Genomic DNA, 27,864 nt, shown 5'->3' on the forward strand with positions numbered 1-27,864 from the left:
TTTGCCTTACTTATTGCAAAGAGAGTTGGTGGAGACTATACCTCTTACGCCTCCACCAACACCTCCTCCTTGTGGCTATGATGCTAACGCCAAATATGACTTTCATGTTAGTTCACCGGGGCATACTATCGAGAACTATTTAGGTCTAAAACTTAAGGTACATGACTTGCTTAATTGTAAGATTAATTCTTTCACTGCCGAAGGTCCAAATGTGAAGAGTAATCCAATGTTAGGATATAATGGCACAACTATCAATGCCATTAAAGAATCATAAGACAACATCCTAATCTAGAGGGTAGACCAAATGAAAACCCCTAAACACCAATTCAGATACCAGTTCCAATACCATTTCAAAGGAGGAAATCTTCGGCATTATTCCAAATACTTGTTCCTTATGACTTCCTAGACGCCAATTCATATACTAGTTCCAATACCATTTCAATTCCAGTTCAGATACATGCAAAGTCATAAGACCTTATTGTCTTCCATGTTTCTGCTTCATTTCCTTATGAAATTAATAAGTTCGTACCTTGGAATTAGAACGCCACAACATATGTGGGAGAGAAGCCTTTAGTACTAGAACTAGAAGTTACTTTCCAGTATTGGAGGTATGACTCGTAGAGGAAGAGTGTTCGCCCCCAAATAACCACCAAATGAGAATACTCTCGAAAGTTCAAAAGGAAAAGAAGTTGTAAGCTCGGGGAGTTCTTGAAACTTATCAGAAAGAGTGACTATAAGGTGGTGGATCAGATAAACCAAACACCTTCTAATATCTCTATACTATCTCTTTTGCTAAGTTTTGAGGCTCATATAGGAGATATATTGAAGATATTGAATGAGGCACATTTCACCCATGATATAACAGTAAACCAGTTTGACAAAGTAGTGGCTAACATCATTGTCAGCAGTTGTTTAGGGTTTAGTAATGACGAATTACCGCCAGAAGGATATGACTATAACAAGGCCTTACATATATCATTCAAATGTCAAGGTAGCCTTCTCTTAAGGGTATTAGTGGATATAGGCTCATCTATGAATTTCCTTCCTAAAAATACTCCCGGGAAGCTGAATATTGTGAGAACTTCCATGAAAGCTATCATGTTGGTAGTCAAAGATTTTGGTGGCTCAAAGAGAACGGTAATTGGAGAAGTCGACATACTTTGGCGTGTCAATGCTTATTGGATACCACTCTCAACAATTGGAAGGCCATAGAGATTCCTGAGATGATTTATATTTCAAAGTAATTTATTGTTTTCTAAATAATAATAAGTCATTTGCTCTGCCCAAGGCAAATGGACAAGCTTTGTAGGGCCCCTTTTTGTTTCAATGACTTATTTTATAAATAAAATTGCATTTTGTTTTCAATTAAGCTCTAGTTCCTTTCATTTCAAATATTTTTCAAAAATAAAATAAAAATGGCAACAGCCTTTCATACACTCTCATTCCTAGCACTTCATTCTAAAAGATAATAACAAATAAAAATCTTCCTCAATGCAAATTAATAAATGAACCTATTGAAAATGACAATGTTATAATCTCTTACAACTTTTAATTCCTAATTAACCAAGCAGAAGAGGGTGATGAGGATGATTTGGAGCTTCCTTAAGAGCTAGCCAGACTGTTGAAACAATAGGACAAAGAAATCCAACCTCATCAGGTACCAACGGATATGATCAATCTGGGAACTGAAGAAGATAAGAAAGAGGTCAAGGTCGGCGCTGCCTTAAATGATGAAATCAAGAAAAGATTGGCTGAGCTCCTATGTGAATACATAAATGTGTTTGATTGGTCATACCAAGATATGTCGGGACTAGACACAAACATTGTCGTACACAAGTTACTACTCAAACCAGAGTGTCCGCCAGTCAAGCAGAAATTGAGGAGGACTAGATCAGACATGTCACTAAAAATCAGAGAGGAAGTCAGAAAGCAGCTCGACGCAAGATTCTTAACTGTTGCAAAATATCCGCAGTGGGTTTCTAACATTGTGCTAGTCTTAAAGAAAGATAGAAAAGTCAGAATATGCATGGACTACCGAGATTTGAATAGAGCCAGTCGTGAAGACGACTTCCCACTACCACACATTGAAATGTTTGTAGGCAACACCGCTCAATACTCAATATTCACATTCATGGAAGGATTCTTCGGCTATAACCAAATTAATATGGCTCCCGCAGACATGGAAAAAAACATGTTTATCTCCCCTTGGAGCACCTTATGTAACAAGGTAATGCATTTCCGATAAAAAACACAGGGGAAACATACCAAAGGGAAATGGCGACTCTCTTCCATGATATGATCCACAAGGAGATAAAGGTTTATGTTGACGATATGATTGCCAAAACACAAATTAAAGAAGACCATATAGTCAACCTAAAAAAGTTGTTTAATCGTCTGAGGAAGTTCAAGTTACGTATAAATCCCACAAAATGCACTTTTGGAGTCAGATCCAAGAAGTTATTGGGGTTCATAGTCCGCCAGAGAGGGATCAAAGTTGATCCTGACGAGCTCAAGGCCATTCAGGATATGCTAGTTTCGAGGGTAGAAAAAGAGGTATATGGATCCTGTGGAGATTAAACTACATTATTAGTTCTATCTTGCATCTTACGACCACTTGTCAACCAATCTTTAAGTTGCTCAGGAAACATCAAGTCATCGAGTGGAATGAAGGTTGTCAAAAGACCTTCGACAAAATCAAAGAATATTTGCAAGAGCCGCCTATACTAGTACTATCATCTCTAAGAAGACCACTCATAATGTATCTAAAAGTACTTGAGGGTTCAATGGGTTATGTACTATGGCAACAAGATGAGATCGGAAGAAAAGAGCATGCAATCTACTACCTGAGCAAGAAATTCAGCGATTGTGAATCCGAATATTCACTCTTGGAGAAAACTTGTTGCACTATAGTTTGGGTCGCTCGGCGTATGAGACAATACATGGTGTGTCATATTACTCTTCTGATGTCCAGCATGGATCACATCAAATACATTTTCAAAAACCCAATTGTAATTAGAAGAATAACATGATGGAAGATGTTATGGACCGAGTACGGTATCCAATATGTCACACAAAATGCTATCGAAGGAAGTGTGTTAGCAGATCATCTCGTTCATCAGCCAATGGAAGGTTATCAACCTATAAAGTTTGACTTCCCTTACGAAGATATTATGGTGATAAAGGATTGTGAGACCCTGGGTCCCAATGAAGGACCCGAACCAGGATCACAATGGATGCTTGTGTTTGATGGTGCCTTAAACGCAGTAGGACGTGAAATCATAGCTCTCATAACCTTTCCTACAAGTTTCCATATTCCCTTCACAATTATGTTATGCTTCACATGCACTAGTAATATGGCCAAATACAAAGCGTGTATCCTGGGAATTAATGAAGTCATCGACCTAAGAGTCAAAATCTTAGAAGTATATGAAGACTATGTCCGAAAATTGATCACATACTTCGATGAGATCACTTTCCACTATATTCCTCGGGAAGAGAATCAACTAGCAGACGCCTTGACCACTTTAGCATCCATGTTCAAAGTTAAGTGGCACAATGAAGCACCATCTTTAACAATTCAGCTCATGGACGGGCCATCATATTGTGTAGCAGTTGAAACGATAACACATAATGAACCTTGGTTTTATGACATTAAACAATTCCTTCATAAACAAGAGTACCCTATAAATGCTTCTAGTGGAGATAAAAAATTACTCTGAAGATTGGCATCCCAATTCTTCCTCATTAGTGATGTACTTCACAAAATAAATCGCGACATAGTCTTGCTCAGATGTCTAGATGGATATGGAACAAAAATGCTTATCAAAGATATTCATGAAGTATCCTTTGGAACTCACGCCATTGGGCATACAATGACTAAGAAGATTCTTAGAGCATGGTATTAATGGTTGACTATGGAGACCGCTTGCTTCAAATATGTCAAAAAATGTCACAAGTGTCAGATCTATGAGGATAAAATACATGTGTCACCTACTCCCTTGACGTCCTGAGTATTCCATGGCCTTTCTCCATGTGAGGAATAAACATAATTGGAATGATCGAGCCAAAAGCTACAAACAGACACCGGTTCATCCTGGTTTCCATCAATTACTTCACCAAGTGGGTAGAAGTCGCTTCCTATGTAAACATGACGAAACAAGTTATCAAAATGGGCTGAATCTGAACAACAAAGTGATGGACGAGTTATGCGAAAGTGTTAAAATTGAAGACCATAACTCGTCTCCTTACCGATAAAAAATGAACGGCGCAGTAGAAGTAGCTAACAAAAATATCAAATATATTATCCAGAAGATGGTGAAAACCTATAAAGATTGGGACGAGATGCTCCATTTTGTACTGCATGGCTATAGAACCTCAGTTCGTAAGTTGATATGAGCAACCCTTTTCTCCCTTGTATATGCCACCGAGGCAATACAACTTATTGAAGTCGAGATCCCCTCATTAAGAGTCTTGATGGAAACTAAATTGAATAAGGCGGAATGGGTATAAACAAGATTCAATCAATTTAACCTCATAGAAGATAAGCGCATGGTTGCAGTATGTCACAAGCAATTATATCAGCAAAGGCTAAAGAAAGCATTCAACAAGAAAGTTTGTCCCGCCTGTGGAAAGAGGGCGACTTAGTGCTAAGAAAGATATTACTCATCCACAAAGATCCCTGCGACAAATGGACCTCGAACTACGAAGGGCCATACATCATGCAGAAGGTATTCTCTGGCGGAGCCTTAATCCTCACAACCATGGATGAAGCGAAGTTACCACGACTAGTGAACTTTGACACAATTAAAAAATACTATGCCTAGAAAAAGAGGATAGAAAGCCCACTGAGTTGAAAATCCGAAAGGGCGACTTTGGAAAAAATTAGGGCGTCCTGGTGGATTTAAAACTTGAAAGAGCAATCCAGGCAAAAATTAGGGACTTGTATAAAAAAATAATACTCGATAAGTCGAAAACCTAAAAGGGTGGCTTAGGCACAAAAGGGTATATCATCTCGGTGGACTAAGACTCGAAAAGAGCGGTCCAGGAAAAAAATTTAGGGATTCCAAAAGGCATATGATTGCAACGCTTGAGCCATACTACAACAGAAACTCAGATGGAAGCAACCAATTCAAGCATCGTCGTCAGAAGCAAAGTATTGTGACCTCAAAGAACTAGGGATAGTAACATGTGTTGGGTTCAATAGGAACATGAATAAATATGTTTTCATTGCCATTTTATATTTCATGTATCAGTTTTCAGTAATCTCCTCTTACGTGAATTATTTCCTTATGTAATATCGCCCATTTACAGGTTAAATTCAATAAATAAAGCTTTTGTTTCTTCAAACCTTATTCTTTGTTTTTCTGTTTGATTATAAAATGTTGATTATTTTTTAATAAAACATTGAAATACCGGGCATAATAAAAATCTTTCAAAAACATATTTTACTTTTATCTTGAAATATTGAAGGGACCGTAGTCTTCCAGTACTACATCCCAAGTAATACACAGTGTCACAATTCAATAATCACAACTTAACTAACACAAAAGTCTCTTCCCTTCAAATCATATGGCGTAGCCCCAGATATCAAGAGTATCAAGGCCTGTTCCATGGACATAGCCAAAGCCTCAAAGGGTCGGAGAGTCGGAATGCTACAGGAACCCCGATTCACATATTTTTATCATACATATTATAAAAGAGGCCTTAGTCCAGATAATGCATCATACACAAGCATATACATCACTTCAAAACATGCATCCATATGAACATACATACATAATATAACATAGGATCTGTGATCGCTTTTAGAAGTCCAATCCCCAGCTATATCAGTACAAATCCCGAATGAGAATGCTTATTGTCCTCCCCTAATAAGTAACACTTCCACAAGAGCCTTTTGACAAAGGATTCCCCCAGCAAACTCATTCACCGCGAGTCTTCCAAAAGAACACATTCAGTAAATTGGTCATCCTAAATTATCGTCATCAACCAATGAGAAGGTGTTCATCTCTCACATCCCTAACTTGGCAATCTATCCCACACACGGGATAAGTTCCATCAGGTACACGAGGTTTCACAAGGGTCTCATCAAATAACGACCGAAGGATCATTAGAGTCCTACCAAAATTCCAAAATGATCAGATGATCATAGGAATTAGAACGACCAGAGGAATGTTAGAGTTCTACCTAAATTCCAAAATGATCGGATGATCATAGGAGTTGCAACGACCGGAGGATCATCAGAGTCCTACCAGAATTCAAAAATGATCGGATGATCATAGGAATTGCAATGACCAGAGGATCGTTAGAGTCCTACCAAAATTCCAAATTGATCGGATGATCATAGGAATTGCAACGACTAGAGGATCGTTAGAGTCCTACCAAGATTCCAAAATGATTGGATGATCATGAGAATTGCAACAATCAAAGGATCGTTAAAATCCTACTCGATTTTGGTAAAATGATCAGATGATCATAAGAATCATATGCAAGTTTCACCCGGATGAGCTGAAATTAATCAACAGGGTATCATCAGGGTTCCATAGAAGGTTGATTTGGATATCCTCGGAGTTTACTAACTCCGTAATCAAAATTAGGGTCCCTATTTGTATTTAATCATCTCCTCCCCGAGAAGATGAAGCTCACCGTCATCATCCTCTCAGTTTAAAGCTGATTAAATAGGGACAACTATTATACTCCGAATTTTGACCATCCTTCTTTTCATTTTTCGCAAACTTAGGACTTAGATCACTAACATATTCATATCACATACAAGACATCGGGTCAACCCCAATGAACTAAAAAGTTAAAGGGGGATCATTTTGACTTTTTAGGAATCTTTGATCCCATCAAAGTTAACTGTTATTTTAGGACATTCTAGGGTATAATTTAACATTTTTAGGATAACATAATTGAAAATTAATTTTTAGGACTATTTTTTAGAATATGTCATTACTATTAATTTGTATTATTTCTTTAGTGATTATTACCTTTGGTTAAAAATTATTATTAATCATTAAAAGTTTAATTATCTTATTAGTAAGAAATAGTGTTCATTTATCATTAGTTTAGATAGAAATTTGTTAATTTTATTTAGTTAAATACTCAGGATATTATAGTTAAATTGTATTATAGATTAATATTATTAATTGAATTAATCAGGTATTGATTAATTTATATTATTATGATTAGATTAATATTAATAACCATTATTATTAGTCATAATTTATTTGTAAACTATTAAATTAGTGGTATTAATAATTTCATTGTTAGTAATTTCATTAGCCGTGTTAGTATAAATATTATTTTTCAGGTTTGTTATATGAATATTATTAAAAAGGTTATGGTTTTAGTCTGGTTAAAATGTTGACTAGATTTAGTCAAACCCAGGTCCATCCCCAATTCAAGCCCAAATCCAGAGAAACCCTAAGTTGTGCATATCATAAAGCAATTGGATCAAATAGGGGGAAAATGTTTAGTTAAAACCTTCCATTAACTAAATTCTTATACATTCAAAATTAAATTTAAAAGTAATGAAACCCTAATATCTAATTGAATCAAATATAATCAAATCAAAATACAATATCAATCAGATTCCAAAACCTCATATTATGAAAAATCATATTAATTATAAAATCTAATTCTAAATCTATAAATACCTAAATCTAAAACCAAATTAAGGACAAAAAAAGAAGAGGAAAAACCCTAAGAATACCATTGCTTATGTAACTCCCAACCTCCACTTAAAGCTCCAATTGAATAGTGATTAGGGTTTCACATTGAAACCCTAATTCCTTCGAGCTCAGTTTCCACCACCATCACCAGAAGTACCTCGCACAGAAAGTAGAAGAGGAAGAAATTAGAAGAAGAAAAGAAGAATTCAGAAAGCATCAAGAAGGCAAAGAGGAAGAAGAGTAGTAAAAGAAAAGTTCGAAAGTTATTACCTTTTTTGTTTGGAGAATTTTGTCTTTCCGTAGGTTGGTTGTAGGCGCCCTTTTTCTTGCTTGATTATGATTACTTGCTTCATATTTGTGTTTGGATCTTGTTGGTGAATTATATTTGAGGTTGACTCATAGACCTAGGGCTTGTTTGTGTTTGATTTGGGTTTAAGATCGGTTAATTTGGTTTCAGGTAGGGTTAATTTATAGTTTAAGGTTTGATTTAGGTAAGATTGAAGGTTTTAAGAAAAATCTAGGGTTAAGGTTCCTTGGTTTTATGGGTTAGAATTGCTAGGGTTCCTTTGAAGTTGTTAGGGTTCATCTAGGGAACCCTAGGGTTCATTTGGGTAGGTGTAAGATTGTTAGGGTTCTAAGGGTTTCATGTGTTTTGGGTAGGTTTGGGAAGAACATTTAAAGTTTATGGTAGAACTTCAACTGGAAACTGAGGGAAATGGTGGTTCTCAGGGTGGTTACTGGTGTTTGAGGGTGGCCGAAGGTAGGGAGTTGAGAGAGAGGTTTAGAGAGAGAAAAGGAGAGAAGAAATGAAATGATCGGAAGGATCATTTCTAATATACTCCCTTTTAGCATATCCACGTCACGCTTGCATATTATGCTTATATCCAGTCATTCTGCTAACTCAAGTCAGCCATTGTGTATCCACATGTGCGACATGTCTCCTTTGACTTCATATCTTAACCTCCCTTTGTGCATATATGTATTATATGACCTAATCTATAAGTCAAACTAATCATAATCCTTTTGCAATTGAAATCAACTAAAATCAACTTTCACACATTCAAATATTAAGTCATTTATCCTTGTGCATTGAGGCATTTTCAAGTCAAACGTTTCTCCGCCCCCGATGCGCTGAGAAATTTCAAAATCTAAAAACAACAAACGAACAAACCTTTTCTAGACGAACTACGGTGCTCTTATCTTTTAATAAACGTGAGGGTACATAGGCATAAAGTGTTAACACTCTAGCGAGTATAATGACCAAAAACATTTTCTTTGTCCTCCCTTCTTTTATTAAATATCCCCTCTTAATAATAAAATATTCCCTGTGAGTAAGTAGATTAAGTGAGAATAAATAATATAACAAACATCCTTAGAAAAATCTAGTAACCCTAGAACTAGAGAAGGCTCTCATTGAGTACAATGGAAATGAGGTGTGCCTAACACCTTCCTCTTACTTAATCTACTCTCGAATCCTAGGTCTCACCCTTAACCTTTAGGTTGTATCATTATTTACATGTTCCTTAGAAATGAATAAAGGATGATGGTGACTATATAATTTTCTAGCCGCGATAGTTATTATAAGAGATTTGGGGTTAAGAGAGATTACAAAAAAGGGTTATAAGGAAAAGATATTTGAAAATCTCTATTTATAGGCAAATTTTTATTCTCATCGTGCGTGTCATGCATCTATCACACGCGTGATAATAACGGATCCTATATTCTCCAGTATCTCTATTGCGCATGTTATGAAGCCATCACATGTGATATAGCTTTGTCACGTATGCGATAGGTGATGTGATTTTTCCAGAGGCTTCCTTTTTTTCCTTTCTTCTTCTCCTTTCACTTGTCTCTTCTCTATTTTATTTTCACATGCGTCATTGTCTTGCCAGATAACATACAAAGATCAACATGTTTTAATAAAATAAAATAAAATCAAAATTTTAAATACACATTTACTGATGGGGTTCCTCCTTCCCATCGCTTCTTTACCATCATTAGCTTGACGATCCATGCCTAAAGCACGTCAGGCGCAAGGGATACCTTCACACCAGATGATTTTCCTTTATTCCTTACTTTTCCGTCCTTGATACCTTTGTCTTCAATCTGGTAGCATGTTTCCAAATCATCTGTATACGGTGTCTATTCATAAGTATTAAACACCAATTTTCATTATTGAACTTCAAGCTAAGTTCGTCTATTTCCAAATCTAATAACGCTTTCTCGATTGGGCGTCCGAGAATAATTAAACCACTTGTGTCTCCCTTCATATCTGCTACCACAAAATTTATAGGAAAAACTAGACCGTCGACATGTACTGACACATCTTCTAAAACAACATGAGGATGAGTAACAAATAAATCGGCTAAGGTGAATGTTATATTAATAGGTATGATCTCTCCCAAATTTAATTCTTTCACCTTATTAAGAGGAATTAAATTGATACTCGACCCTAAATCACATAGAGCATATGTTGTCTCTACCCCAGCAATAGTGCAAGAGATGGTAATAGATGGTAAACTTACATGGATCCTTCAGTTTTATTGGCATTGTTTGGAGCAATGTCGTATCATATTTCTCAGTCATATTTACCTGCTCTTTATCCAACTTCTGCTTTGTACCAATTAATAACATTTTCATGAATTTAGCAAATTTTGGCATTATAAAACTTCATGAAAAGAAATACTTACCTGAAGCTTGGTTAACATCTCTTTAAACCTAGTAAACAACCCTGCCTCATCTCCATGTAGTGGTTTCTTCTTAATGAATGGATATGAAGGTTTTATGTAATCGGATAGCTCTAGGTTAAGGTCATTAAGAAATTTTTTTCTTAGTCCTTCTCCAAGGGAAGTTTTTATCTATCAATTGCTCAATAGTGACCCCCCTTCTTAGCTTGGTCACTCTGGTTTTCACTCTCCTCTTTCTTAGACCCTACTTCTTCCTATTCAATCAAGACCTCTTCCACTACTTCATACTCACTTATGTTGGTAATTAACTCAAAACATGCTTCTAAAGCCTTGCATGTCTCATTTTTAGGATTATCCACAGTGTTACGTGTAAATCCTCCACTAGAACTAGGTAAAGCGCTTATTTGCCGAGATAACTAGTCAATTTGCATCTCAATTTTTTTATATATGAATCATGGTTCTTAATAATCGTTTCATGTTGTTTATTTACCTTTTCAAAACTTTTATGAGTGGCCTGGATAAATTTGTTAAGGGTCTCCTCAAGGACTAAAGGTTTCCTTTGAGTTGGAGCCTATTGATTTTGCTAAACACCTTGATTAGCACTTGTATTCTAATTATTGCTCCATCTAAAGTTTGGGTGATCCTTCCATCCAGAATTGTAGGTGTTAGAATACATATTATTTATTTAGAAATTTGCAAATTGAGCTTCTTCACTCGACCCTTCTAAAGAGCACAATCCATTTGCATGTCCCTTTCCACATAAATCACATTTCAGTGCTTGTACCTGACTTACGTTAGCTTGACTCAAGCTGCTTTCAGATAAATTTTTATTCAATAATTCAATTTGAGCTAAATCTGAAGTATGAGTGTCAATAGCTAACATATCTTTTGATGTGCCTGCAGTTTCAGATTCACTGATCTTTCACTCTTTAAACGATATTCATTTAATCACATCTTTTTAATCAAGTCTTTAACTTATGGTTTTGTCATAGTTCTAATTGTGCCTCCCGTAGAAGCATATCGAAGCATGCATGTTTGAGTCTTGATACCTTTAATAAAATTCTACATTTGCTCCATGTTATTCATGTTATGATTTGGGCACCTGCATAATGAAATTTTTAACCTTTCCCATGAGTCATAGAACGATTTAGTTTCTTGCTACTCAAAGTTAGTGATTTTGGCTCTTTGTTCAACAAATTGAGTGGTGGTGAAAAATCTCTCCAAGAATTTATCCTCCAGCTCTTTTCATGTCTGTATAGTTCCATTTGGAAGGGAAAGCAACCAATCTTTAGCTCTTCCAATTAGCGAGAAACTAAACAGCCTTAACTTGAGTTGGTGTCCAATGACATCAGTTATCCTGCACATTAAGGTTGTTTCGTAGAAGCGAGTAAGGTAGTCCCGCATGTTTCAAGTTATGTTCTTGTCAAATGGATTATCTTTCAAACCTTAAAGCATATAATTTTTTATGTCAAAGTTAGCGAGGTTTTTCGGTATAAACCCTCTAGAAATTTGTCCTTCATGAGTCCTTTTGCATTAGTTCCTCATAGTGGGTGGTGGCGATGTTCCTTCCATGATGATTTCCTTTGCCGATTCCTAACAAATCATGGAATTCTTTTCTATTAACGTCCTTTGAGTTAGAGTCGCTTCTATAGCCGCTCTTTTGATGGAACATGCAGTCCTTTCAATTTCGAGATCAAGCGGTGTCAATTCTGATCCTGAGTTGAACACACATAAATAAGAAATACCTCAGTAGCATTGTAATTAAATAATTATGATAAAACAAAAATAAAAACAAAAACTAAATAAGCAAAACATTACACAAGCGTTGCCTTGTTGAAATTATCAACAATCCCCGATAATGACACTAAAATCTTGATGAATTATTGGCAAGTGTACGAATAGTGTCGCAATGATAAAAAGAGTATTGAATCCGCATGGACTGCTACTTAACAAAACAATAATTATGCAAGTATAAAAAGTAATAATTAGGGGGGGGGGGTTAACTTTGCAATTAAAAATAAAAGAAGTGTTATGATAGTTTAGAGAAACTGGTCAGGTTTAGCCTAGAACTCCTTATTTCTCCCTTGTTGATGTCTAATAGATTACATAAATCATGCATCTTTATATTTCCACAGCGAGTTAACAAGACTACTATACACAATCCATAAGTGTATGCTCACTAATTCCTACTAGAGATTGTCGCACCGTGAAAAATACTCTAGCGCATTACATGCTCGAAGATACAACAGAGTCGCCACCGAACTTTATTTATTCCAAAGGAAAGGGAAAAATGTTGATAAAACCTAAGGGGAAGAGAAAAAGAGTAAGGAAGTCGGTTATGCAAGGGGAATGTATTAGCATCCCTAACATCCGTTGTAATAAATAGGAACCATTTTGATTGTTTTTTGCATGGATGGGTGTTATTATCTAAAGGTTAATTGCGATTTATCTTAGTTAAAAGGGAAAAATAAGTTTAATAATTAGTGTACTCGCCAAGATTTGGAAATCATGTGCCTACGTATTCCCATAGTGCAATGAGAAAATCAGAGCTCCCTAGTCGTGGTATAAAATACGGATGTGTTGGTTAATTTTATTGAATGACGTTAATGTTCATGTTGTAGTAGTTAGACGTTGCTTGAATACTTGTACGTAGGAGGTTTAAGTGTTTGCTTATATTGCAGTAGAACGGAAATAACGTGTCATTTGTGAAAAGTTTTTGAATGCCCTAAGGCAAAAAAATTGAATCTGATGGGTTGTGATTGATTTTTAAACTTTGAAAAGTTTATCTTGATTTGAATTGCATAAAAGTCTATGAGCAGAGGCAAATACTTTGAATAATTGGGGCCTACACCCCATATTCAAAGATACTCAGAATAAGGATAGGAATAATCCCTCTAATTCTTCTCCGTTGCTTAAGGCTAATGAAGCACATTTCTAATCGTATTTTAAAGTGTTTTTGAATTTATTTGCAAAAAGATTTTAGTCTTAAATGAACAAGGGAAAGAAAAATGAACGAAGCTCAGCAATGATCAAGGTTTTGATGTCCTTTCTATCTCCAAGGTCTCAGATGTGAAACTTTGACTTGAGATCAAATGCAAGGCAAGTACAAAGGTTTAACCTAATCAATTCATCAAGGGACTTATGATCACTTGACAGGATATGGGAAGCATGCAAATGTTCAAGGCAAGTCATTGACAAGTTTAATCAATTGATCAAACATAATTTTGATCAACTAATTAATCACGGGGGAATGATCACATTGAGAATCATAAGCATATGAAATCATGAAAAGAAACATGGCATTAAAAAAATAAAATAGCCAAAATAATCCTAATCTCTAACGTGCCATTAATTGATTTAAAAGTGGAATTAAATTCTACCTAAAATGAATTCAATTAAAATGTGAAACAAAACATTTTTATGTGTATTTCAATTAATATTTCCATAAGTTGAAAAGATACAAAAAGAATTAAAGAAACAAAAGAAGTTAATCAAGAAAAAGTTTCATTCTGCAGGGGGTGCAGAGGCGAAAGGGCGTGTGGTCTAGAAATTGGTGCAGAGGCCTAAACAAAAGGCCCAAAGCAATGTTGTCTATTGTTATTACTTAGATCAGGGGTGTGCTAGTGGTTTAGGGGCATTGTTTGAAAAGCCCCATGAGCCTAGGGTGTTTGAGGCCCACACACGAAATGCAAATCCAAAAGGGGGAGTGGAAAGTATCAGCAAAATTCACTTCACAACTCATCTTGTCTTAACTTATCTCTCTATATAAAATGCTCCCATTTGCCGTTGTTTTCTCCACCATGACAGAGGCGGCGGAGTTGGTCCAAGAAACCATTAACAAACACCAAACTCACCCTCTCGACGTCCCCTCCCTCAATATCGTATTTGTTTCATCAAAAAATCACTAAAATTCTCAAAATCAAACAAAAATCCAAGAACCCTAGTTTGTGAAATACAAAATTAAATGGTGGAAGAGCACTATTCCGAACTCAAACCTTAGGGGGTTGGTTCGGAGCTTCAGATACTACATTGTGGTAACCATTTTGACGTGAATGGAAGCGGAGCTTAACTACATGGACAAGATTGGCGCTGGAGTTTGTAGGAATTGAAGAAGATGAAGCTGAAAAAAGGGAAGAAGACTAGAGACCAGGTAACTACTTGAACCTACAACTTTTCTTGAACAAAATTCTTCTTCTTCTTCTTTAGATCTAGTCTTTAGGTTATGATTATAGTTGTTTTTGTTGATTGCACGTGCGAGAGTGTATACAAGTGGATAGGAGTGACTAAATGCTTAAGTTTCCATAAGCTTTAAGGAGAAACTTGCTCAACAATGATGAAAAGAGCTTTGTAGAGTGGTTAGGTGATTAGAGAGAAATAGTGATGAAAGTGAATTCTGTTGAAAATAATTCAAGGTTGAAGAAGATTAAAGAGAGTGATGAGATTATATAGATGAATTAGTGTAACACTTAGGAAAATGATATGGGCAAGGTTGTTAGAGTTAGCCCAGGGTTTGTGTTAATGGATTTCATGAAGGAAGTTTTTAGAGATACTTAACAGTGTTAGTTTTCTGTTAATTACCACTGTTAGTTTGAATTATTTATGTAGTTAGTGATTTCAAATGTTAATGAATGGAAAAAAGTTAGTGAATTAATTGGGTTAGGTCTCTGTTAGTGAACTTGAGTATTTGGAAGTTAGAATGGAATTAGTTATGCAGTTAGTGAAGAATTGAAGTTGAATGTGAATTATTTAGTGTTGTTTGAATTAATTAAAGAAATTGGTTAGTAGGAAGTTATGTGAATTTGACAGGTTGTTAGTTTATGAAGAATGTATTAGGGACTATTAGGAAGCTAGCTTAAGGTGGAGTTAACCATTATAGATGTTGCATTATTTCACTTGTTTTGAATTTGCCATGTGAATGAATTATTGTTTTAAAATGGAACATCTATGAAATAATGGATTGAACTATGTGCAAATGTAACTATTTTTTTAGTTTTTTATATGTTTTGGATGCATTGTCTTGTATGTATGATGAATGAATCATGCAGTCTTATCATGAATTATAATTAGGTATATGCATGGTATGGTTTGTAGGGTTGACGCATGGCATGAAGATTGACACAAATGGTCACGAAGAATATTGAAATCAATGGAGGCTTTGAGAATCACAAACATGGAATGGCTTGTAAATAAAGAAAATGTTGAATAGGGTTTAGGTTTAGGTAGTTGACTTTGGTCAACTATTTGACCAAAAGTCAATTCTAGGTTAAAGGGATTTTTCTTGTATGATGTGTAATTTGGATCTTGTAATGACTTTTTGATGTGGTAATTGAAAATTTCCTTTGAATGGTGTAATGTAACTTGTATTTCAAGTACTTTTCCCTCCAAAATTGTATTTGAACATTTGAATTAAATTTTAACTCTTGAATGAATCTTGAATTTGAATGCTCTTGATCACTTGAATGAAGTATCATGTCATGAATCAAAGCCCAAGATAATCAATAAGTAACCTAAAAAAAATGACATGATGTAGTCCATAATGATCCAAAAATGTCATAGACCAAAGTTAGTATCCAAGAGAGAGATCAACCACTAGTTGTTGTACCCATAGCCGTAAGTCAAAGATGCATAATGAACCAGTCTTGTAAACCCTAATCCAATGCCTTATTTCTAAAATAAGAGACCTTTGAATCAAATGTTTGTTATTTGAAAAATTCAATTGTAAATGAATGTCTTATGATGGATGATTATGGCATGTGAATATGCAGATGCAATGAGTCTTGGGCCAAATGAAGTTAAAAAAGTAGGGAAAATTTTGGGGTATGACAACTGTCCTTATTTAATCATCTTGGACCTGAATGTATGAATAACGACGACTTTCAAGAATTCTAGGTAGAAGAGGATTAAATACAAAAAGACCAAAGAGAAAAGATAGGTAGAAGTGTTTAAGATTTTATTTTGCCTTAACTAATCAGCTTTGGCAGGTATAGGTGGTTGAGATATTCCCGCGGGGTTCCTCAAAGTGGAAGAGAAATGATTGAGTACTTGTAAAAGGAAAACATAAAGAGCACGAGGATAAATGGTAAAAGGAAAACATTGATTTCTCTCATGCAAAAGGCAGAGACATCTGGCAAAAGGCAATTGAGACTTTACTGGGGAATAAACTTTCTCGTGCCAAAAGTGGAGAGAAAATACTATGAGGATTAAGAGAAAGACTAATCATCAGCACTGTGGCAGAGAGAGTACATTGTATGATATCAACATGACAATTGGGAACAACAATGATCAACATCAGTACGATAACTGGGTGATAATTGATTAACTTGGCGTTTGGAAACAAAATACGACCAACATCAGTATTGCAACCTGTGTAACAACTGATCATCATCAACTCTGAGGTTGGAGATAAAAATATGGTCAACATCATTTATGTGATTGGAGTGAAAATGATTAACATCAGTATTGTGACTAGACTAAAAATATACACCATCAACTTTGCGGTTGGAGACAAAAATATGATCAACATCAGTCCTGTGACTAGGATGAAAGTGATCAAAACCAGTTTTGCGACTGGGGTGAAAATGATTAACATTAGTATTGTGACTGAGGATAAAAGTATGCACAATCAACTCCACGGTTAGAGACAAAAGTGATCAATATCAGTATTGTGACTGGGATAACAACCGATCAACATCAACTCTTAGGTTAGAGACAAAAATATGAGAAACATCAATACTATGACTGGGACGAAAATTGAACATCATCAACTCTGCGGTTGGAGACAAAAATATGATCAACATTAGTATTGTGACTGGGGTAAAAATGATCATCATCCACTATATGGTTAGAGATAGAATAATGATGACACCAACACGGGGGATGGAAAGAAAATGAGTATCATTAGCATTACAGATGAAAAGATAAACTAAACAAACATAAGAACAACGACTGGGAAGCAAACGAATAAAATGGACAAACATCAATACAACAACTAGAAAGATAAACTAGATAAACATTAGCACGACATATTGAAAGCGAACTGACTGTTTCCCATGCAAAAGGTAGAGAGAACTTATGGCATAGTAAACTAGAAATAGGCCAAAAGCCGATAGAAAGGTATACTCTAAGAGGAATCTGTTGGGAATAAAAATTAATCAAAATAGATGAGTACTGGGGAAACAAGGTAAACACAGACGAGTGTTGGAAATCAATACGGACGAGTATTGAAAATGTAAGATCAACACAGACGAGTGTTATAAATTAATACAGACGAGTATTGAAAAGGTAATATCAACACAAACGAGTGTTGAAAATAAATACGGGCGAGTAAAGATAATATTAACACGGACAAGTGCTGGAAATCAATACGGACGAGTATTAAAAAGGTAAGATCAACACGGGGAAATCAATATGGACGAGTAAAGATAAGATCATCATGGATGAGTGTTAGAAAGATGAAATTAACACGGATGAGTATTAGGAAAATAAAAGGTATTATCAACACGGACTAGTGCTGGAAAGGTGCAATCAACACAGATGAGTGTCAAAAAGGTGTGGTCAACACGAACGAGTGTTAAAAAGATGGCAATCAACACAGACGAGTGTTGGAAAGATGAAATTAACACGGGCAGGTATTTTGAGAATAACCAAGATTAACACATGCGAGGGTTGAAGGCATGTTTTTGAATGATGTGTTTTAGAGGAAATTCATTGGGGATATCAGTTGGGAGATTTGTGGGGATAATATTTTCTTTGGAGGTATATCATCGTTCTAACCGAGGATTGATTTGGGTCTTTTGTACAAGGTACCAAGTGTGGCTTATGATTCATATACATATTTGAATTTGTATGGCGTATACTCCATCTTGATGGATATGCTACACGTTTTTATGATGTAATGCTATGAAATAATAATTACTATATGCAGGATGCCAACATAGTTGGGCTTTATGGTATGTATGGGCTATGCATGGCCAAATGTTTTTTTTCAAAAGAGATGAAGGTTGAGAATTAAAGTACCAATGACTGGGTTTATCAATAGAAATTTGGGCTTTGAGTTACCAGTGAAGCGGGGTTTTAAGTATTCCAATGATGATTAGGCTTCACAAGGTGTCAACCGAGGTTGGACTTTGATTTTTCTTGGAGGTGCCAATAAAGAATGGGCTTTGGAGGTGCCAATAAAGGTTGGGCTTTGGATTTTCTTGTTTTTTTACAAGGCTTCATGCTATGTCAGGTGAATGATATGCATGAGAAAATCGGCATGATTAATGCATGTCGATGATTTATGTAATGGTTTTGAAGGTTCAATAAGTACCCCTGAGGTGGGTCATGTATGGTTGAAGTTGGGAAGTGTCATGCTTGTCTACAAGACTTCTTATTGAAAAGTTATGGGATATGCTTAGCATGACCTCCCAAAATTCATCTGAAACTTAGCGATTGCTTATGCACGACAAAACTTGCTTGAGCAACTTTAAAAGTATGGAGAAGAATTTCCCCTGTATAGCCAGTCTTGCCCCAATCTGTAGAGTTTTTGAAGTAATTTGCCTCGAAAAGAAATTTGGGACATTTGTACCATAGTGGCTTGAGATGATCTATCCCATTACTTTGAAACTTAGAGCAGTGCCCCTGATTAACCGATTCTTAGAGAGATTTGTAGAATCTCGACGTGATTGCCCCAAATTAATTGAATCTTGAAGCGACTTGTCTTTTCTCTCAACGGATTCTTTAGGCATTTTTCCCATTGGTATGATAATTTAAAGTGACTTTTATCCACACTCAACAGAGTCCTCGAGTATTTTACCCCTTAGTATGATCAAACTTCTAAATTGATGCTCATTATGGACACTTTCTTGATGTCAAGTGTTTATTCGCGAATAAAATTGTTCATTTTGAGAATGATAATTCTAATGTTATGCTTATGTCAGTTTTGAAATCCAAGTTCTTTTCATTGAAAAATGATGTTGTGATATTCACTAATCAAATCCCATATCAATACCAACATAAATGATGAGCAAAATTTCTAGGAGTCAATTTTTACGCGATCTTGCCGTAATATGATTTCGAAACAAACCCTGCTTCAATTAAGTCTTTTGAGGGTTGTAACATGCCTAGTTCACGATTTCAGAATAAAAAGATTTATAGCTCAAAATTTTATTTTAACCCACATATTCTCCTTGATGTTCTCTAGTCCTGCATTCAGTTAATTTGACACAAATGTTGATTTTTCAAAATTTGAATAGTAGAAGTGATGGTTAAGGAACCAATGCGGTTTTAGAAATGGCAGTCACCCACTTTTTTGTAGTCACACAAATTTGTTCTTGTTGAGGATTTTTCTCTTGATTCCTCTTTTACTTCATTTTTTCTTTCCCTAATTACTGTCTGGACTGATTTTTTGAGTTTGGAGTCCACTTGGATGCCCTAATTTTTGCCTAAGTCATTTATTTTCAATTTTTTGACTTAGAGAAATTTCTTTTTTTTTGCTTATTTTTTTTCATTTATCATTTTGCTGGAATAAATCGTGTGACATTCGTTTGTTTGGTTTGTTGAAAGGGTTGTGGATTTGTGACTTTCGACCTCACATGAGGGATAATATATGGTTTACCCTCATATGGGATACTCCTCTTTGAAATTTGAACGCATGGCCAAATTAATTGAAGACTACCATGTCCCTTATTAAGATTGAAGGTTTTTTCATACAGAAAGAAACTCCTACTCCTAGGCTCAAAGAGGTTGACTAGGAACTATCTTCCTTATACCTATGGTGTTTAGGAGTTGAAACAATGCCTTACATCGTCAACAAAGTTTTATTCAAAAGCATACAACCAGTAGTTTCGTGTATTTCAATTTCACCATTCTCCTTTTGATTTTTGCTTAAACGAGAGTTTGATGCCAATGAATAAAATACGAGTGAACACAAATGGATTGATTCAAAATATGCATATTCATTTCATTATTATTACCATTCAAAAGCAAACAAGTTTTACAAGTGAATAATACTTAACAAGCAAAAAATATTACAAATGAAAATTGACTGAACAATACAATTATCGACGACATGATTGGCCTTTTTATCCATCCATAAGTTGGGTTCATCATGTTTGTAAAAGTTAACCTGATAGTCCCCAGGGAGGTTCTCCTTCAGATTCTTCCCACATATGCAACCTCTTTGGATTTATCCTTGCTTCCACTTGCACTGGTTATGGCATTGTAGTTGTGCCCGCATGCGGGGGCATGGGATTATTCAGTATGTTCGGGTCATTTGGTGTGAACATGATAGCCTTTGAATTGATCAAGTCTTGTACTTTGAACTTTAGGGATTTGCAATTCTTGATTGTATGCCCAGGCGCTCTGGAGTGGAGTTCACATCAAGCATTCATGTCGTATCCATGAGGAAGAGGTGTTGGAGGGCCCCCTAGTTCCCTTAATTGAACCTATTAGCTATTGAGAAAACGAGGGAGTAGTTGACTGTAAGGCATAGGAACTAGGTCCATCCTTCTTTCTAGCTTCCTTTTCCTCTATTGGCCCTATTGATACTAGTTAAGTTGTTGTGGAACATATGACTGCTAGTACTATACTGGTTGTTGCCTGACGGGAATTGTATAAGCTTCTTGTGGATATTGATTTGGTGTTATATCTTCTACTTGGTAGTAAGGCACTTGGTAGGCCTCAGTGTTCCCCTTAGCTATCATAGTAGTGTTAGTTTCCCATTCTTTCTTCTTTGTAAATCTAGAATATGGCTTTTTTGCTCCATTAGAAACAACGATAACACCTTGAATTTTACGATTTTTGAGACAATTCTTAATTCGTTCCCCGCGACAACCAAATCTGAAAAATCAGAGGAGGCACTTCCAACCATTCTATCCAAGTAGGGACCTTAGAGAGTACTCATAAACATGTCCACAAGTTCTCGTTCCAGCAAGAGAGGTTGAACTCTGACAGCTAACTCCCTTCACCTCTACACATACTCTTTGAAGGACTTATGAGTCTTCTGAGTTAAGCTTTAAAGTTGGGTCCTATTAGTAGTCATATCAGTATTGTATTGGTAGTGCTTGAGAAACGCCTCTGCCAACTCTCTCCAAGTTCTGATGTAAGTGTGCTCGAGTTGCACATACCATTCAAGAAACATCCACTGAGGCTATCTTAAAAGAAATGCATTAGTGACTTCTCATCATCCTAGTAGGCAACCATCTTCCTACAGTAAGATCTGATATGAGTACTGGGACATCTAACTCCATTATATTTCTCGAAGTCAGGGACTTTGAACTTCACAAGGATTTTAATGCCCGGAACCAAACACATGTCAGCAACATATAAACCAAAGGCATTTGATCTCTAAATGGAATTCATCTTCTCTTCCAAGACACAATTTTTCTCTCTACCTCATCAGTTAGGGGCCCAAAGGCATCAAGTATTGAATCAACCTTTGGAATAAAGAAAGCATCATGATGATCATCTACTTCAAGTTGGTTTGCCCCATTGATATGAACTTCAAATGTGGGACCAGTGTTCTGATTCACAGAACTTCCCTCGAGAGGTGGATGGGTACTGTAAGACCCCAATTTTAACCATAAGATCCCTCATGATATCTCATCATATGCATTCGCTTTGGGATCACACCTTGGCATCCTCCTTACCCATCCTTCATTGGGTTTGCTTTGGGAGAGATCACTAAGCCCATTTGATTGTATCATACTTTATTTTTCATTATTTACTAACCAAAATACCAAAAATATGTCAATGTATAGTTTGTTGCTTTTGTAGGTAGTGTGTGTGTTCACCTATGCCTCATCAAGCTCATATCTAGGGTTTGAGACCCTCAATACCAAGAGATCAATCAATATATGGTTCACATTTGTTCTGTACATCATATATGGGTTCCCAAGATCTTCACATATCATTTTGATCAAGAATTCATCAAGAGTTTGAAGCTTGTTTGCCTTGGAAGCCCTAATTCATATGGGTATCTTGTGGGATTTCCTCAGCAAGTTTCTTTACCATTTGATCAAGTATTTCAAAGTATACTTAATATTACACCATATTACACATATATGATCCTCCATGAATCTCAAATATCAAGAGAATGTCATGTTAGCAAGTTGGTTCATGTTGGTTGACTAGAGAAAATCAACTGGTCAAAACTGGGGTTCCCTAGACCCTATCTCCTACAATTGTTTTCATATGAAAATGATTCCAAGATAAAAGTTACTCCTTATGACATTCCAAACAACTTTCATGTTGAATTCAAGAGCTAGTTTTGCCCAGAAAGTCATTTTTACAATGAAAGATTATAGGTCATTTTGTTTGAACCCTAGTTAGGAGGTCAACTTCCAAGGACCATAACTTGCTCAATTTTTATGAGATGAAATCCATTAAATCTCCTTGATTAAATTCAATATGTCCTCTCCAACTTTTATTCTTAGAATAAGTTCAAGTTCAACTTGAAAATGCTTATGCCAAGAGGAAACATTATAGGTCATTTTGGGCCATTACCATTGAACACGTGATTTTCCTCAAATTCTAAAATGCATAACTCCTTTATTCCAAATCCCAATGAGGTCAAATTTGTGACCAAATTTAATAGGTGTTAACTATATACAAATTTTACGAAGGAACTTTTTCCATTTGAAGCCCATAGCAAAAGTTATTCAAGGTGGAAGAAGTGAACATTTGACTTGGTACTTAGAAACTTTTCAAACATGTTTGATTTTCCAAACTTCCACCTCAAACTTCATCATGATCTAAGATTCAAATAGAAAGGCGTTAAATATGAAAGTTGTTCCCCTTGATCTCACCTTTCCAAAAAGTCCAAGATCATCTCATTTGGCTAAGAAATGAAGGACTTGCGCATGGGTTCTTTTCAAAGGTTCATTTGGATGGATTTCACATTCACTTTTCAATCTCCTTTGCATGACCACATGACATGATTTTTGCATTGTACATTGGTAATTTTGGACTTGATAGCATCATTTGATGGACCTATCACACGCCCATGCAAGCATGCAAGGAAATTGCTAAATTTGGCAAATTTTGAAAGTGTGTGGAAATGAATTACAATGCCAATAAATACAACCCTCTTGGCTCAGAATTAAGACCTCATGCCCAAGCTTTGAACCTGAAATCCAAACCCTCACCATTAAAGGATAATCATGAAGGTTTTCATTTGAAAATTGAGCTTCAAATCTCATTCTGTTTTAAGATTGAAACTCCAAGAGTCCAAGTTGTTCTTTAATCCAATTCATCTCCTACAAGCTTCTGAAGCCAAGCTAAGGACAATCGGAAGCAAGATCAAGCAAGGTTGAAGCTCATTCGAAGGTGATTTTCCAAAACTTTCATCTCTTAGATTCTCTATAAATTCTTCACTATTCTTTGTGATTTTTGGTTGGCTGAAGTCCTACCAATGTAGGCAACATAATTGAGTTGCTTTGAGGTCAAATCGAAGCAACTCATTTCATGATCCTCAAAATTCAAACTCCTGTATCTTTTTATATACTAGGAATTGGAGAAACTTGAGGCCAAATTAGTGATCCTGAGCATTTTCTATTTGAAATGGTGTCCTTGTTTGTCATTTTCCATTGAAATGAAGTTGGACCAGTCCGGTGGAGGTCACCGAAGAAGATGATCGGAGCCCTAGCTCCGGTGGTGTGTTGTCATACTTCTTGGCCATCTAATTAAGTTGAAATGTTATAATATGGACCAATCCATTTGATTACCACACATACATCTGTTTGACCAAGGTCCACAGTAGAACGTGCACGTGTGGTCATCAGATTTGCCACCCCAATTAATGAGGTAGATCTGACGGCCCTTGTTTTTTCTTTTAATTTTTGATTTTATGTTTAATCCTTCTATTTTGTTTAATTCATAAAAAAATCATTTTTAATCCAAATATATGGGACTTTCACCAAAAATCTTTAAATATTTTTCTCTTTCATATTCTGAATTAAAATTATTTTTTGGATTAATTTTGATATTTTTCATGAATTAAATGTTTTTGTGCATATTTTTAATTGGTTAAAAATGCTTCTAACTTTTCAAAAATCAAGAATGTTTTTGTCTAAGGTCCTCTGACCTTGTTTGACCTAGGATAAATCTCTTGGTCATTTATTTGGTGTTTTGAAGAGATATTAGGTTTTGACCAAATTAAATTGTATTTTAATACATTTTTAATTTGATTTTTTATTGATTAAATGTGTAAAAATTATGTTGAGCCATTTTTATGGTCTTGTGATGTTTGAATATTCGTTTGGGTCTTGGTCAAGATTGATTTGACTTTTGTTGGATTAAAACCATTATATTTAGAGAATTGATGAAATGTACATCGCATCTCCCAAAATGAATGAATGATTTTAATTTGATAAAATTCCTCCCATGACCAATTTGTGTTTCTCTCATTCCCACCTCTCTTCATCTTCATCCCTATTCTTTCCCATTCCCTCATTTGACCAATGAAATCTCTAATATCTTAAGGCTAATTGATTCATCAATGACCTTGTGTCAGATGAACCAATACAAGTATGACTGAGATAGATTCATCCCTCTTGATCCTTTCTTTTAGTGTGTGGTATGTTTTAGGAGTTTAGTTCATTATACCAAATCTCTAACATGCATTAGCACCCAAATTTTTATTGCCCGACCTTAGATAGTTGTGACATCTACATAAGTCCAATTACGATTACTTAACATATAGCTAAATTTGACCCTAAAGGGATAGCATTTTAGTAAGTGAGATTATAAGTATCCCATCCTTCATGGTATTGTATGGAAACTTGACCTTTTTTCCTTTCCATGGAAGATGTCTTGGTTCAAGGATACATGCTTGTGAATGAATGGTTGAGTATTCTCCAAAGAATGACTTAATCAATTAAAAGACATCACTAACACTTGACTAACCTTTGACTAACATTTGACTAACTCTTATTAATATTGCTTTACTTTCAAGTAATTTACTTTATGCAATTTAACTTTTAGTCATTTATCATTCATTTCCATTTATATTTCATTTAACTTGTTTATGTTTAGGCCATTTTCACTTTGCTCATTTGAGCCATATCTTATGATTGTATATATTGTTTGCGCATTTTGATTTTGTTTATGGTCTTAAGACCTTAAAACACTTAATAAACAATAAAAAACCTAAAAAATATTTGGTAGACTATTGATCTTGATCTGAACTTTTGGACTTAGGATTTGGCAACATTCCCTGTGCAAAAAGGACTTGGCAAATGCCAACATTCTGAGACCAAATTATTGTGAACTAAAGCCTTCATCTGGTGCAAGCATTGAGCTCTGTTTGAATTCATATGTTACTTTATCTTAGTGATAATTGTTATTTTGATCTTGTGTCTGATGTTTTATTCTGAGTTGGTCAAGGAATATTTCATCTGATACATGAGAAGATAAAGAAGACTACTAGCTATGGGATTTTCTTGCTTGGATGTGGCTATCTTTATTTGATGCCTTGATCTTAATGATGTTTGGATATTGCTAATTTCTTGGTTTAAAGTCCAAAGCGAAAGTGAGTTTTCTATATGTCATTCTTGTGTGTTGGATTGCATCCCATTGGTCAGATCTTTTCAACTCTTAACTTTTAAATTTGTGCTTAGGATAACTCCTTCGTCTTCTCCCACTTCTTAAATTTCAAAATCTCCCCCCTTTTCAAAAACTTTACTTTCTTGTGATTTCAAACTTAGACCTTATTTTAAATAGAAACTTTGGCCTTATGCCAATGAATTTTCAAGCTCCTTTTCTTAAATCAAATTTCTAAATAAACTTAATCATATTGACTTAAAATTTTCAAAAGACAAAAATAATTAACAACCCCATTCAATTTTTTTGGCTCCTTGGTGCCTTTTCATTTAAACTTTTGTCAAAAGCAATTCACCAACTTATTTGAAATTTTTACCACGAACTACGAGGTTTTGATCCCTCATTTTTATGTTGGTATGTAGGCACAAGTCCGAAGATCTTGTCAAACACAAAAATATGATTAATGAATTATTTTCTCATCCCCACACTCTATTTTTCTCAAACATATTTTATAGCAAAACACATACACACATAAAAAAAGGCTCCCTAGGAGTACCTATGACACTTTGGGTGCTAACACCTTCATTCTCTGTAACTAACCCCCTTACCTGTAATCTTTGGCATTTTATTAGTTTTGATTTGAAAACTTCTTATCTTTGGGTTTTGTTCGTACTTTTCCCCTTTCCTTTGGAAACAATAAAAGCGCGGTGACGACTATGGTTTTATTGACGTCAAGTTTATCCCTAGCTTGATGGTCATGAATTTACCGCTACAGGAATTAAGTGGTGACTCTACTGGGGATCTAGTCATTAGTGGGTTTAGCCTACTTTTTTATGTGTATATATTTGTATATTTGATGTTTGTATATTTATTTGTGTGATATAATCTGTCTGTTGTGCTTGGTGATCTCTGAGTGGTGAGATAAGTTCTAACTTGAACTTGAGTGCAATTAAGATAAGAGGATGGCATAGTCATGTTCAAATTGTGTGGAGTAGTCCTAAACAAGTTGGCTTGAGACCCATCTACTAAGTGGAGACCTTTTTGGAGTTACTGATGTCACACAAGTTATTTGTGGTTAGGCATTACTTTCTCTGATTTGGGGTCCGAGAAGCTGAGGACCGTAGAACATTTAACCCAACTTGGCCTATTTAGGATGTAGTACGGAGACTGTTCAGGTGTAGACCTGATAATAGTTGTTATGCGATACTACACTCAGACGAGTTTCTCTGGGGGATATTATGGGTTGATGAGTCAGTCATCCTAACCTATAATATCCTATAAATGCGATTACGACTCTGGGAACTTCTTAGAACATGATCTACAAGTTTTTATCCTTAGTACACTCCTTTGGGATGGTTCTTAACCCGACTCCATGCTTGTGACTCACACCAAACCCTTTGATTCTTGGTTGATCTGATCAAGTCTTGTCAATATCAATGGAACTTGGGTGTTGATAAGGTGAAAACCATAATCCACCAAAATGGATGATTGATCTTGATGATGACTTGATCCATCCCTTGACCTTCGTTTGTGTTTGCCTTATGTGTGATCCCTTGTTTGTGATTGTTGCATTCATGCATACATGCGCATCATAACGTTCATCACAGAAAAATAAATTTCAAGGAACTGAGGTCTCATTTGCAAATATTTTCATACCATGGATTGTGGACGAAGGAACGCTAAGAAGTATAGTTTCAGATGCCCTTATTTGAATGAGCTAAGGAAGTTTTCATCCTTTGTACAAGATCCATTGGACTTTAAGCAACGTCATGGGAAGCTTTTGTCTATATTATCTACTGATGTGGTTGAAGGACTTCTGAATGTTTTGGTTCAGTTTTATGACCCTCTCTACCGGTGCTTCACTTTTCCTGATTATCAGCTTGTGCCTATGTTAGAGGAGTAATCCCATCTCTTGGGAATGCCCATATTTGACAAAGTACCTTTTACTGGATTGGAGGAGATTCCCAGATCTCATATCATAG

General features: G+C 35.6%; 1 protein-coding gene across 1 annotated transcript; it reads left to right on the forward strand.

Annotated features, from left to right (window-relative positions):
• The first annotated feature begins 3,122 nt into the window (after positions 1–3,122).
• Positions 3,123–3,719, forward strand: LOC127130160 (uncharacterized). Its single transcript, XM_051059228.1, has one exon. It carries the CDS (start codon positions 3,123–3,125, stop codon positions 3,717–3,719), a length of 597 nt encoding a protein of 198 aa, XP_050915185.1.
• Positions 3,720–27,864: the final 24,145 nt, after the last annotated feature.

Source organism: Lathyrus oleraceus, chromosome 3, assembly GCF_024323335.1.
Source record: "Lathyrus oleraceus cultivar Zhongwan6 chromosome 3, CAAS_Psat_ZW6_1.0, whole genome shotgun sequence".
Classification (NCBI taxonomy): domain Eukaryota; kingdom Viridiplantae; phylum Streptophyta; class Magnoliopsida; order Fabales; family Fabaceae; genus Lathyrus; species Lathyrus oleraceus.